Genomic DNA, 15,063 nt, shown 5'->3' with positions numbered 1-15,063 from the left:
GACTATCACAACTGTCCGGATATTCCAACCGAAACCGTTGTTTACTCTTTTAATCTGGTTTACTGTCCCCTGTCCGCCGGCTCTCTGTTGTCCAATAGGATTTGTAAACAGTCCATATGAATCAACGCTATGGCAGCTCGCCCAGCACAATTTGTGAATAGAATGGGTCAATTTCCTGGTCCGAAAAAATTCAAACAGTATATTGTTTGTCATGTTATACTAGGCATAGTACTCTTTCTGGTATACTACAGAGTAAATGGCGGTAAGTCCATCTCCCTATGCTCCATGCTATGTTTTGCTTTCTTTTAGTTTTACTGTCTGTAGCTCAGGGTCCAAACCCCAATATAAAATCTACCATAAACTATCCTTATCTTATTAAATTTCCCCTACATTGACCATCCCCTAACCTAAATATATCCTCCTGGGTTCCATGAATAATAAACCACTGGCAAACAGAAGCAAGTGCCCTAACCTACATTGTCACCATACCTCTATGGCTTATAGCTTAAGCAGTCTCACTAATTAGCGACAAGAAGTATTTTAGCAACAAGAAGTGACAAGAATCGACAAGAAGACTATTTAGCGTTAAGAAAACAATGAATAAGGTACGATAAGGCCCGTTTTTGACCCCCTTTTTCTCCTTTTTGAGATTCTGTTTTTGAAAGCTACTTATTATTTATGTTAAAATATTCCCTGATGCTTGAAAGTCATAAGAAACGAGTGACCTGTGAAAAATAATGTTCTTCCAATTCTTGAACCAATTGCATACAGACATCATAAACTTAGTCTTCTTTTTCGTGTAAATTTCGTATAATCGTTATTTTTTTTTTCAATCGGTCAGTGTTGTTGTGAAAATATGGCAGGTAATTAAAGTTCGTGTTTTGAAGCCAAAGTTTAACGATTGTCACCTGTTTGTCAACAATGTCATTTGTCAATGTATGTAAATTCAGATAATAGTTTATTTTAAGGACATCCATGTGTATTGTGATCACCAGATTTTTACAAGATGGGTCACAATGAGGTCACTTTTCATCCGGAAAATATGTCGCGGGGGGGGGGGGGGGGGGGGGGGAATTGCTTCCTAGAAGGAATCAATTAAAATAAAGTAAAGTTCTTCTAAATATGAATAAATTAAAGAATTTTCTTCAGAAAAAAGCATATGTACATAAGTTTTATAATGAAAACTATCCATTGAGTTATAAACAAACGTATGCATTATTTTTTTTGATTTGAGGTTTCTTATGACTTTGAAGTTTGTTTGGATGAACTTCAAAACCACTAGTTTTAGCAACTGGGTGAGGTGAGGGGGTCAACTTTCTGTTCAAATATTATAATTATTATTCACTTTTCAGTTGTTTCATACAATGAGTTTTAGTTTTTAAGTTCTTGCTCAACGTCAACCAGGATTTTTTTTATTCCAATGTGATGTCATTAGCACTGTTTTTGATATCTAAATCACGTAATTTTCTCTGGGTCACGTAGGCTCACCCTAATAAATTTTTCCTTTTTTTGGCGTTTTTGGTGCACTTTTACCCCCATCACCTCACCAATTTGCTGAAATTAATGGTTTTGAAGTTCATCTAAACAAACTTCAAACCTAAGGGAATATTTCAACGTGATAAGTAGCTTTCCAAAACAGAATTTGAAAAATGAAAAAATAGGGGGGGCCAAAAACAGGCCTTATCGTACCTTCTCCTTTAGCGAGAAGAAAGTGCATATCAATTTATTGAGTCAGTGAGTCAATATATAAAGTAATAAAGCATCACACATTTTTATGCGAAAAATTTTTTGGTCGTATATTGGTATGACGTTGGCGTCATCGTTGTCCGAAGACATTTGGTTTTCGCACTATAAACTTGAGTATAAGTAAATAGAAATCTATTAAATTTAAACACAAGGTTTATGACCAGAAACGGAAGGTTGGGATTGATTTTGGGAGTTTTGGTCCCAACAGTTTAGGAGTTAGGGGCCAAAAGGGTCCAATTTTTTTTGTTTGATTTCATCAAAATTGAATTATTTGGGTTCTTTGATATGCCAAATCTAACCATGTATTTAGATTCTTAATTTTTGGTCCCGTTTTCAAATTGGTCTACATTAAGGTCCAAAGGGTCCAAAATTAAACTTAATTTGATTTTAACAAAAATTTAATTGTTGGGGTTCTTTGATATGCTGAATCTAAACATATACATAGATTTTTGATTATGGGCCCAATTTTCAAGTTGGTCCAAATCGGGGTCCAACATTAAACTTTTGTTTGATTTCAACAAAAATTGAATATATGGGGTTCTTCAATATGTGGAATCTAACCATGTATTTAGATTTTTAATATTTGGGCACGGTTATCAAATTGGTCCACATTGAGGTCGAAAGGGTCCAAAATTGAACATTATTTGATTTCATCAAAATTGAATTCTTGGGGTTCTTTGATATGCTGAATCTAACCATGTATTTAGATTTTGGATATTGGACCATAATAGGTAAATGTCCAATTTAAAAAATTTAAGTTTTTAAATTAAGTTCTTAGACCACATTCATTCTGTATCAGAAACCTATGTTGTGTCAACTGTTTAATCACAATCCAAATTCAGAGCTGTATCAAGCTTGAATGTTGTGTCCATACTTGCCCCAACTGTTCAGGGTTCGACCTCTGCGGTTGTATAAAGCTACGCCCTGCGGAGCATCTGATCTAATTGCTACATTTATGTATCATATGTGTAATACAGCAAATATAATGTTTTCTGGTCATATTATGATAATAATTAGAAAATTTAAATACTCATCTTATAATTTTTTACCCTTTTTTTGTTTAATATATAATAAACTGACTGCAAAATGCATCATTTGTGCATCATTGTCAAGGGTTTGAAATTGGCAGGGCCCACTTGCCAATGGCCCAAAAATTTGGTGTGGGCTACTTAAATTTCTGCTTTTCTTGTATAGAACTATATATGTGGGCTACAAAATTTAAGATATGGGCTCCCTGCCAAAATTTCAACCTCAATTCCTGTTGTCCAGAAAATACATGAAATACAGACATAGTTTGTGAAATACAATGAACTGAAATAATTGAAACCAAACAAGATGAAAACGTAATCAAAACGGAAATATTTTTCATTATTTTATTTTGTGTATTGCCTCATTAAAGGATCATGTTTATGCTTAGTTTAATGTTGATTGATTAAAGATAATTTAAGACTATGTAAAATATGAATACCCTATATGCGAATGAAAAATAAAGTTGATCTACATGTATATTGGCTTGATATAAGACAGCAATCTATATATGAAAAATAGTATAAGACAGAGAGTTTGCATTTGTCACTTAAAAACAGTAACTGTTGGTAATAAAAAAAAAAGCTAAAATTTAAACGAAATCATTTCATTTTGTTCATATTCATTATTGTTCTAAAATGACCATCACATATTTTTTTGTATGTTTATTCAATTATCTACCAATACAAGTTTTGTCAGTGACATGTCACATGACCTAAACCAAGTCAACAATTTTAAGTAGGTTTATTATATCATTATCTATTGTTATTTTCCTTTTGTTGCCGTATCTGAATATTGTGTTTCAATTTATCATCAAACTTCAAACTTTGGAAATTAAATTTATTAATCCTCTTTTGCAGGCATAATACCTTTTTTTCTTATCAACAAGATACCACTTTTGAAGATAGGTCCAGGGACACCAACATTGTATTATTTCACCAATGCAGAAAATGATGGTGTCAATATTAAATGGTTCCATGGAGCTAACAGCAGACTTACATTACGAAAGGCAATGAAAGGTATGAAATGTTTGTATTTAAATATGTTTAAGGAATAGTATTGCTGGTGCTTAAACCCTGTTTGGAATATCTTAAAAATTAGGCAAATTTTGCAATTTTCTAATTAATGCAAGAGACTTGAATAACTTAAGCAAATATATGATAAAAAAATCTCAAATGCATTATTTCTGATACTTGACTGACCATCATGTGAACAATATTATACATATTATTCCATATTGAAAGCAATTTATAAGGGTTTTCTATATGAATGAGATTTTGAATTGATAAGCATATTCAAGTATGGAATAGGGTACTTTCACCATGCAAAACGTTGCATGCTTTTATATGTATTATTATGTTAAAATCATTAGAGGTTTTTGGTTTTGGTAACTAATTGTCATTACGTACATTTCTCGGGGTACTCACTTGGAAATTCAATATGGAATAAAGCAAATATTTTCTTGTGTTTCAGTAAGTATTTGGTTTAATTCAAAAGACAGTAATTGTATATTATTTGATATTGAGAATAATTTGCTATTTTCACATGTTTAAACTCTAAAAAGATGCAGTTTCTATCCATTTTTCTTTGTTGAATGCTATATTTTATCAGTAAATATTGTGATATTGGGGGCAAAAAATAAAAATAAAAATAAATATAAACTAAAAGCATTTATAATAAAACATGTTTTTAATATGTAATAGGTGATGTACAAATGGTGGAAGCTGATGTGATGCTTCAAGGTCAAGGTACAAATAAACAGAGTTTAGAACCAATCATGGCTAAGTTACCCGATACTACTAGTGATATAAACCTGGAGGAATGGTTAGCATTATTTGTTACTACCAAAAAGAAAGGATTTAAGTTAGACTTCCAGTCAACAGATGCTGTAGAAATTACTTTGGAGAAACTGAAGGCAGTTAAACATAAAGTAAGATTATTTAAAGATAAATATTTCGCTGATACACGTATCTATTTAATTTTTACTCATGAACATATAAGAGATTAGTAAAATAAAAATAAAATGAAATTTGGATAGAATTGGAAAAAAGGGAGTTTTATGTGTGCTTTGTATTGATCTATTGAGTTAAGCCATTTTCAAATGATTTTCAAAAACATCATCGTCATGTACAGGGCTTCCAAAAAATATTTGAGCCAGCCTGACATTTTATATCTGATCCCGATTTTAATCCCTTAAGACTAAGTCACAAAAGGCAATTATGGTAAACAGATGGCCATTCCAATGATAATAACATTAGATTAAAAAAAAAAAATTTTAAATTTACTTTGATATGAATTTGATGTTCGAATGTAAACTGTTAAATTGGCAGTGCATCATTCAAAGTGTACATATCAGCATGCTCATATCTGCCTTGGACTCTTATTTGTGCAAAATGACATTGTCAAAAAACTTGAAAATAGTTTTTAAAATCATGTTTGCCTAAAACCCGATGTTGACTTGACAATGGTAAAACATGGACCATAAACGGATAGGAAAAATCTGTGTACGTTTACAAAGCATAATTGAGTGAAGAAGCTCTTTCCACATTATTTCTTCAACAAAATACTTGAAATGAACGTTGAGATAGAGGTATTAATGATAATTTTAGCATTTTTGAAGAAATATAGGATGCATAATTAAATTTCCCACCTGTGCACATGTACTCATGTATAGTAAAACAGTATGCATGTTATAGTCATGATGTTATAATTTAGTTTTACATCCAGTCGTCTTCAGTTTATGAACCACTACGGCACTTAAAAACTAAGTCTTCCTCTAAATTCTCCAGGGGGTTTTAAAATACAATGTGCATATATATATGTATATGTTAGGTTTGATTTTCAGACATATATTTATATGTATATAAAAAAGGATTGATGTGAGTTCTGATTTTAATTAGAATGGTGCAGAAGAAAATATAAAAATAGAAGTAATGGGGATATCGGGTATTATTCTTAATATCTAGGGTTTTCATTACAATTCAATATTTCATGAATGAGAACAACCAAACTTACACTGTCGTTCACTCACTTCCTTGCAACTGATCAGTTAAATTTCTACTAAAGCTTCCTTGAAATCACTGAATAGATTATGTCAAATGTATATGACTTTCTTTATAAAAATCAGTGTGTGCATCTTGTATTTGGTTTCAGCATTTCAGTTTCTCAAGATGGGTTGAAGGAAAGAGTCAGATGAAATAATAAAAAAAAAATACTGGAGCAATATCTGAATTAAATGAAGAATAAGAAAGTATGAGTTAGATATAGGCTTAAATTGATTCATGTTTTTATATTGTTACAGAAAATACTGTCCATTGATATTTCCATTAATATTTAGACTTAAGAAGAAATTGTTTTATCAAATTAGTTTATTTAATGACATTATTCTTTATTGTTTTAGCTACAAGTTCCAGTGTGGTTACATGCAAATATTATAAAAGGTCCTCTAGGCTATGAACCAAGAGTCGATGGCATCCGATTCATCAAACATGTCCAAAGATTGTTTCCTGAATGTACACTTTCATTAGGATGGACAACAGGAACTCATACAGATTTAAGTCAGATTGGATACACATGGAATATGACCCTTGACATGTATCACTTCGTACATGCCCATGAGATTGAACCTCCCATTGTATTTACAGTTAGAGCTTCATTGATAAGAAACTCGGTACCTCAGTTAAAATGGCTGACCGACAACACTAGAGGTTCTATATTGGTTTATCAACCAGAGGAGGACAAACAACATGTGAATAAGGAGCTCATGCATATAGCTTATAGGTTTGATCCAGCAACATCTTTTTGGGATATCAGTAACCCAGATCTGGACGAATATCTCAATAAGAATCGTCATCTATCCAAAAATGAGTTAGATCCGTTAGTTCACATGAGAGACAATGTGGCTTTCAGGCCCATGCAATGGTTAAAGATGGGACTTCATGTTCAGCAGCATTCAGTTCTAGGTAGTGAAGAGGCTCTTGTTCTTACTAGTAAAGCTGTTTTTGTTTTAACTAAAGGAAAATATCGTCCCTCACCTCACAATATCTTGCACGGACGAGTTATGTTTATAAATAGAAAGAACAGACCAGTTGAACAAGGAGAAACAGGTCTCAATATAGTAGTAAGATCTTCAAAATATAATGATTTTGAACATATTAATGGTATATTCTGTTTCCTAGGCATGGATGGACAAATGAAAGTTGACAGTCGTGGAATAACCCCTCCGATAAAAAAAGGTCATCAGAGATTTTCTCTGAGTTCAACAGATTGTTATGGATTCAGTGTTTCAGATGCAGGTCATGAAATTATATTTACTGTTGATATCCTAAATGATTGTGAAACTTTCCAAAGTGTTAAGCGTGAAAGAGGTAAACATGCTGTTTTACGAGTTCCTGTCCCAAGAGATATTGGTGATGAGATGCATCCATTTATTGTTAAATTAGAAGATAGTAATAGATATGCTGTTATTGATGAATTACATTTAGAATATAATCCAAAACGTCAACCAGTGAATGTTAAAATGAGTTGAAGTAATTCTCTTTTAGATCTTTATATTTTTATATTTTTTTTAGTTCTTTGGTTTTGTTTAAATTGTTCCCTTCTAGTTAAGAACTTAGTTGAAGGTGAATATTATTCCCATTACTACTTATACAAAACATGGTGTTTGATAATCCTTTTGAAATTTTCTCTGCTCTTTGCAAATGGTGACTGAACAAATATGTTAAAGTTTATATCTTTAGTTTTATTTGGACTACAATGATAAATATTTGTGCATGCCTTTTAATATCCATTATCTATTTCTCTTCTAAATTGAAATATAGTTTGCTAGTTTTCTTTTTCTTAATTGTTGTACTAGTTCTCCTGTAAATAACACCAGCCCAGTATCCAGAATTTTGTACTAGCATGAAAATATGGACATTGTGTTATTATAATTTGCTGTTACAACATTTATACAAATTTCAAATTAAGGAATAAATCGCACTTATGCAGAACTCTGACATGTCTGATATTATAAGTTATATGGTTCACTACTGACCCCCTACGGATCCATAGAGGGTTAGTAAAATCCATAGGGGGTGAGGCTGAAGGCTGAGTCCCCTATGGATTTTTAATTGGAATTGTTTTTCTCAATCTACAAGGCTTAGCCTTAGTTATTATTTAGAGCACAAGTTTGGCCCAGCTTATATGCACTTGTTTCTTTTTCCAATATGACTTTAAAATAACATGCCTTCACTTACTTATAATTTTTGTGTGTGAATTTTATTATTTTGTTTTGGCAAGAAAGCTTGAATATGCATTATATATTGTTATTCACTAACCAAAGTGCAATATGTACATTTATTGTATAGCAATATAATATTTCCCACAGAAAGTAACCAAAAGTTAGCGTGGAATAAATTCTAATATTGCACTAGTGCAATAAATCTTCAAAATTCATGACGTCATCAACGACGAAATCTTAGTTTAAACCCGTTTTTACTTTCAAATATTATATTGCTATACAATAAAAGGGTTATTGCATGAATATTGGGAAATATTGTCCCTCGTAGAACATATATTGCACTCGCAAGCTCGTGCAATATAAAATTCTACTCGGGACAATTTTCCCCAATATTCATGCAATAACCCTATAATACCATATTTTTAGTGGAAAATTGTCTCTTTAAATGAACAAACATTTACATTTTTGTTGCTAAAATTTTATAAATGAGCATTCCCCTTAGCCATGTTAGCTGATGAGGAGTTAAGCAAAATCATTCAATCAATAAAAAAAAATGTCAAATTGATTATTATTCTAGTACTTCTTCTGACATACTGGTAATCCATTTTAGGATTATAAGCAAATTTGTGTATAAGTAACAATACTGTGCCAGCTGAAAATTTGTTCTGGTGTTTTTTTATTACTGAGAAAAGAGATATTGAATCATTATTTATACTGCACTCGTTCTATTTGAGTAGTCAAAATGTGTTGTCAGACTGTATATTTCTATTTATCATATATTTAGTACAAAATACAGCTATTTTGTATATCTAATAAAGGTTGTTTTTCCAGTCTGTATCACCTACCCTGTATCGCATACCCCGTATCGCATAGCTAAACCCCGATCGCATACCCCGTATCGCATGGTAAAACCTGTATCGCATACCTTTTTTTTTTTTTTTTTTTACATAAAGTTTTTTGTTTTTTTTTTGCTTAAGAAAAAATTTCCTCAAAATAGGTCATTTTTATACGACCGCAAATTTTGAAAAAATTTTCGTCGTATATTGCTATCACGTTGGCGTCGGCGTCGTCGTCGTCGTCCGGCGTCCGAATACTTTTAGTTTTCGCACTCTAACTTTAGTAAAAGTGAATGGAAATCTATGAAATTTTAACACAAGGTTTATGACCACAAAAGGAAGGTTGGTATTGATTTTGGGAGTTTTGGTCCCAACATTTTAGGAATTAGGGGCCAAAAAGGGCCCAAATAAGCATTTTCTTGGTTTTCGCACTATAACTTTAGCTTTAAGTTAATAGAAATCTATGAAATTTTGACACAAGGTTTATGACCACAAAAGAACGGTTGGGATTGATTTTGGGAGTTTTGGTCTCAACAGTTTAGGAATTAGGGGCCAAAAAAGAGCCCAAATAAGCATTATTCTTGGTTTTCGCACAATAACATTAGTTTAAGTAAATAGAAATCAATGAAATTTAAACACAATGTTAATGACTACAAAAGGAAGGTTGGTATTGATTTTGGGAGTTTAGGTCCCAACAGTTTAGGAATTAGGGGCCAAAAAGGGACCCAAATAAGCATTTTTCTTGGTTTTCGCACCATAACGTTAGTATAAGTAAATAGAAATCTATGAAATTTAAACACAAGGTTTATGACCATAAAAGAAAGGTTGGGTTTGATTTTGGGAGTTTTGGTCCCAACATAATAAGGGGCCCAAAGGGTCCAAAATTAAACTTTTGTTTGATTTCATCAAAATTGAATACTTGGGGTTCTTTGATATGCTGAATCTAACTGTCATGACTGTGTATGTAGATTCTTAACTTTTGGTCCCGTTTTCAAATTGGTCTACATTAAGGTCCAAAGGGTCCAAAATTAAACTTAGTTTGATTTTGACAAAAAATGAATCAGTTAGGTTCTTTGATATGCTGAATCTAAAAATGTACTTAGATTCTTGATTATTGGCCCAGTTTTCAAGTTGGTCCAAATCGGGGTCCAAAATTAAACTTTGTTTGATTTCATCAAAAATTGAATAAATGGGGTTCTTTGATATACCAAATCTAACTGTGTATGTAGATTCTTCATTTTTGGTCCTGTTTTCAAATTGGTCTACACTAAAGTCCAAAGGGTCCAAAATTAAACTTAGTCTGATTTTAACAAAAATTGAAATCTTGAAGTTCTTTGATATGCTGAATTCAAAAATGTACTTAGATTTTTTATTATGGGCCCAGTTTTCAAGTTGGTCCAAATCAGGATCTAAAATTATTATATTAAGTATTGTGCAATAGCAAGTCTTTTCAATTGCACAGTATTGCGCAATGGCAAGAAATATCTAATTGCACAATATTGTGAAATATCAAAAAAAAAATTAATTAGAGTTATCTTTCTTTGTCCAGAATAGTAAGCAAGAAATATCTAATTGCAAAATATTGTGCAATAGCAAGATTTTTTTTTAATTGGAGTTATCTTTCTTTGTCCAGAATCAACTTAAATCTTTGTTATATATTCACTTTTTACTACCAACTGATAAATTAAAATAATCTTTACCATTCAGTGATAACAAGCAGTTTTTTTTACATCTTAATATTTTATGATGTATTTAAATGAGTAGTTATTGTTGCAAACTCCATTAGAAGTTTTAATTGAGATTAGTTTTGGAATAAGGGAAAGGGGGATGTGATTAAAAAAATTGGGTTCAATTTTTCTCATTTGAAATTTCATAAATAAAAAAGAAAATTTCTTCAAACATTTTTTTGAGAGGATTAATATTCAACAGCATAGTGAATTGCTCTAAGAGAAACAAAAATTTTAAGTTCATTAGAACACATTCATTCTGTGTCAGAAACCTATGCTGTGTCAACTATTTAATCACAATCCAAATTTAGAGCTGAATCCAGCTTGAATGTTGTGTCCATACTTGCCCTAACCGTTCAGGGTTCAACCTCTGCGGTCGTATAAAGCTACGCCCTGCGGAGCATCTGGTTTTTAATGACGTCATTGTTTGGTATGTAACGTCACGAACGTCAAGTTTTCATATTGTATGTGACGTCACGAACATCAAGTTTGCATATTTTTTGGCACACTAAATGCAACTATAAAAAATACAAAACACTCAAATAAATACAATAATAAACAAAATATTTTTAAAACAGCAGCAGGCAAATGGTAAGGTAACCCAGGTGCTTTGTATAAGCAGTTATTTTAAGGCTTTGAACCAAGACAAAAGCAGAACTGAAGGTAACCCAGTGCTAATCTATCGGGATCAGAAAACAGTTCATATAATATAATACTCTTCTGTTGAAATATATGATAAAGCGTATAATACATGGCAAAATCCGTATCACATGCCGTATCACCCTCGACCAATATCATCCCTCGGGCCTAAAGGCCCTTGGGCTGATATTGATGTCTCGGGATGATACGACATATGATACGGATTTTGCCATGTATTATTCTCTATGTCATATACAGTCACTGACCCAATATCACTTTTCCTCATGAATATTTATATTATTCATATGACCTCTACAACCTGTTCTTGTTTCCAATGTATACAACGACTCAAACTTATTTCTTTTACAATTTTTGGAAAAAAATATTTCACTTTTTAAACCAATAAATCATTATATTTCATGCTTATCGATTGCCTGTTTTTAACAGGTAATGTACATTTCTCCGCCTTAATTGAGACCTTTTTAAAGGGAGATTTCTCCCAATTTTTAAATCAAATAAATAACATTAACACATTAAAGAAAAAAGTTTTTTTTTCTAGATGACTGTTTAAAGACAATAATAGTGCATTGACTTGACATGTCAAAGATATAAGGATTGAGCCCGAAACAGGGAAAAAGTTCACAGCCTCCATTTCCCTGTTTCATCCTTATATCGTTGATATGTCAAGTCAATGCACTATTATTGTCTATATATACCACTTGAACAAAAGGAGGGATTTGTAATGCAGTAAGAGCTGATTAAGATCATGTCACAGTGATATCGCTAGCTTGTTGAAATTTAAATAGTTCACCATTCTCTTATATGAATTATGATGAGGAGTTATCAAAACCAGCGATTTTTGCGCTTGCATATTTCTTTATTGGACACCACAGCTGAAACTGAAACAAAGTATTTTAAAGTAGCTAATTATCATTTGAAAGATGTGAAATTAAGCAGATGAATTTCATTTTTTTTTTTATTTCTAAAATTAAGGGCAAAATAATTTACAGGTCACACCCTATTTTTACTCATGCAATGCATAACAAGACGGTGTAAATAAATTCATTGTGTAATCATTATCTGGACATTAGTTTATTTGTATATGAATGTTAGATCATGTAATAGTTGTGATGCCATAAATAACTATGCCATATATTTAATACTTGGACTTTGAAATAAGTACAAAAAGAATACAGCAATATTGTGAAGATGTGTACATTTTTATTATTATAAGGATTTAGATTTGTTAACTATAATTTACATAAAAAGGTTGCTTTTTTGTTGATATTGGTGTTAGGATAGATCTTTTGTGTCTTTGTATGCCTATATCAAATGATTATTATATACACTATTTCTGTTTATTATGTAGATGCAAGATGTCATTTTATTCATTTTACACACAATTAGATTTGTACACATTTAGATTAAGCATTTTATATTTTTATGCCCCACCTACGATAGTAGAGGGGCATTATGTTTTCTGGTCTGTGCGTCCGTTCGTCCGTCCGTCTGTTCGTTCGTACGTCCGTCCGTTTGTCGTTCGTCCGTCTGTCTCGCTTCAGGTTAAAGTTTTTGGTCAAGGTAGTTTTTGATGAAGTTGAAGTCCAATCGACCTCAAACTTAGTATACATGTTCCCTATGATATGATCTTTCTAATTTTAATGCCAAATTAGAGGGTTTACCTCAATTTCACTGTCCACTGAACATAGAAAATGATAGTGCGAGTGGGGCATTCGTGTACTGGGGACACATTCTTGTTTGTTATCTTTCACCAGTGTTCTTATCCATGAAATGGACTTACCTTGTTTTCTTGGAATAACTGCTTTATTGTTTATGTAATCATACCAGACACATATCATCTATGCATTGTATAACATATCTATACTATACATTCCTTTTATATACAATTTGAATATTTATTTTTACAATTAAAATATGATTTTCAAACTTTTTTTTATTTTTAAGGTGTACAAGATTTCATCTTTAATGTTTTCAATTATTGAAACATTTAATGCAGCATTTATAAAAGAGGGGCAAAAGAAACCAGAGGGACATTCAAACTCATAAATCAAAAAATAAACTGACAACATGGCTAAAAAAGGAAAAGACAAACAGGCAAACAATAGTACTCAAAACACAACATAGAAAAATAAAGACTAAGCAACACGACCCCACCAAAAAGTAGGGGTGATCTCCGGTGCTCTGGAAGGGTAAGCAGATCCTGCTCCATATGTGGCAAGGGTGCACACGCTGAAATGTCTCACCTTCTTCACTAATCATTGATTTTATGTTGAAAGTCCTAAATATAAAGCTTGACTACAACTATCACATAAACTTAAGATGATCCAAGAAAATGAGGTCAAGGCCATATAAACCGAACAAGATATACATGTACACCTTACAATCATTCAATACACTAAGTATAGTTGACCTATTGCTTATAGATTCTAAGAAATAGACTTAACCAAGAGAACTGAACATTAACTGATGAACCATGAAACTAAGGTCAAGGTCAGATGAACCATGCCAGGCAGACATGTACTGCGTAAAGTTCTTACACAAATATAGTTAACCTATTGCTTATAGTTTAAGAAAAACTGACAACAAAAAATTAACTCTGAGTAATGAACCGTGAAAATGAGGTCAAGGTTAAATAAAACTTGCCAGACTGACATGCACATCATTAAATATTTCCACACACCAAATATAGTTGACCTATTGCATATAGGGTTAGAAAAAAAAACAATCTCAAAAACTTAACTTTGACCACTGAGTGTTACCATGAAAATGAGGTCAAGGTCAGATGACACCTGCCAGCTAGACATGTACACCTTACAATCATTCCATACACCAAATATACTAGACCTATTGCTTATAGTATCTGAGATATGGACTTGACCACCAAATCTTAACCTTGTTCACTGATCAATGAAATGAGGTTGAGGTCTAATGAAAACGGTTTGATGGACATGAGGACCTTGCAAGGTATGCACATACCAAATATAGTTATGCTATTACTCATTATAAGAGAAAAATTAACTTTACAAAAAAATTTCAACTTTTTTCAAGTAGTCACTGAACCATGAAAATGAGGTCAAGGACAATGGACATGTGATAGCTGGAAAATTTATAACATGAGGCATCTACATATAAAGTATGAAGCATCCAGGTCTTCCACCTTTTAAAATATTAAGCTTTAAAAATGTAGCTTATGCCGCTAAGGATCATAACTGCACAAAATCATCAGACCAGAACAAAATTCAAACTTGATCTGTATCTTGTCATAAAACCATATACCAATTAGTCCTCTATCAGTTAAACATTTATTGTTCTGAAACAATATGCTAACTTGACCTATATCTTGTAATGGTGTAAACTATATAACAAATATCAAGTCAATATCTTAAAGCATGATGACTAAAGGTGAAAAACTGATTATTAAAGTGAATTTTCCAAGTCCAAAGAACATAACTCTGCACAAAATTATCTGACCTTAACAAAATTCAAACTTGATCTGTAACTTGTCATGATAAAACAATATATCAAATCTAATCAATATCTTCAAGCATGAAGAAAAAAAGTGTGGAAAACTGATTTGCCGAATGAACAGACAAAGTGCAATCCTGGCCTTGAAGGCATAAAACTTTGCTCAGTGCTCGGAGCACAAAAATCATGCTCGAAACATGAAATCCAGCAATTTCATTGGTTTATTTCAGAGTCTGAGTACAAAAATCATGCTCAAAAGTTTTATGACCGTGAGGCCTGAAGTCCCCTTAGATTTGGTTGGTTGATGACTAATCAACCTAAAGGGGCTATAATTTTTTTAACAACAAATAAAAATGTATTATGAAATGAAGAAACAAAAGCA

At 32.0% G+C, this 15,063-nt stretch overlaps 1 protein-coding gene across 1 annotated transcript; it reads left to right on the top strand.

Annotated features, from left to right (window-relative positions):
* Nucleotides 1-59: 59 nt before the first annotated feature.
* LOC139517029 (uncharacterized) lies at nt 60-7,681 on the top strand. The gene is made up of 4 exons (XM_071307588.1): nt 60-262; nt 3,633-3,791; nt 4,476-4,702; nt 6,173-7,681. Exons 1-4 carry the CDS (start codon nt 130-132, stop codon nt 7,298-7,300), a joined length of 1,647 nt encoding a protein of 548 aa, XP_071163689.1. The 5' UTR covers nt 60-129; the 3' UTR covers nt 7,301-7,681.
* Nucleotides 7,682-15,063: the final 7,382 nt, after the last annotated feature.

This window comes from Mytilus edulis, chromosome 1 (genome assembly GCF_963676685.1).
Source record: "Mytilus edulis chromosome 1, xbMytEdul2.2, whole genome shotgun sequence".
Classification (NCBI taxonomy): Eukaryota; Metazoa; Mollusca; class Bivalvia; order Mytilida; family Mytilidae; genus Mytilus; species Mytilus edulis.
The sequence above is the reverse complement of the archived record's forward strand: the minus strand, read 5'-3'. Positions and strand labels throughout refer to the sequence as shown.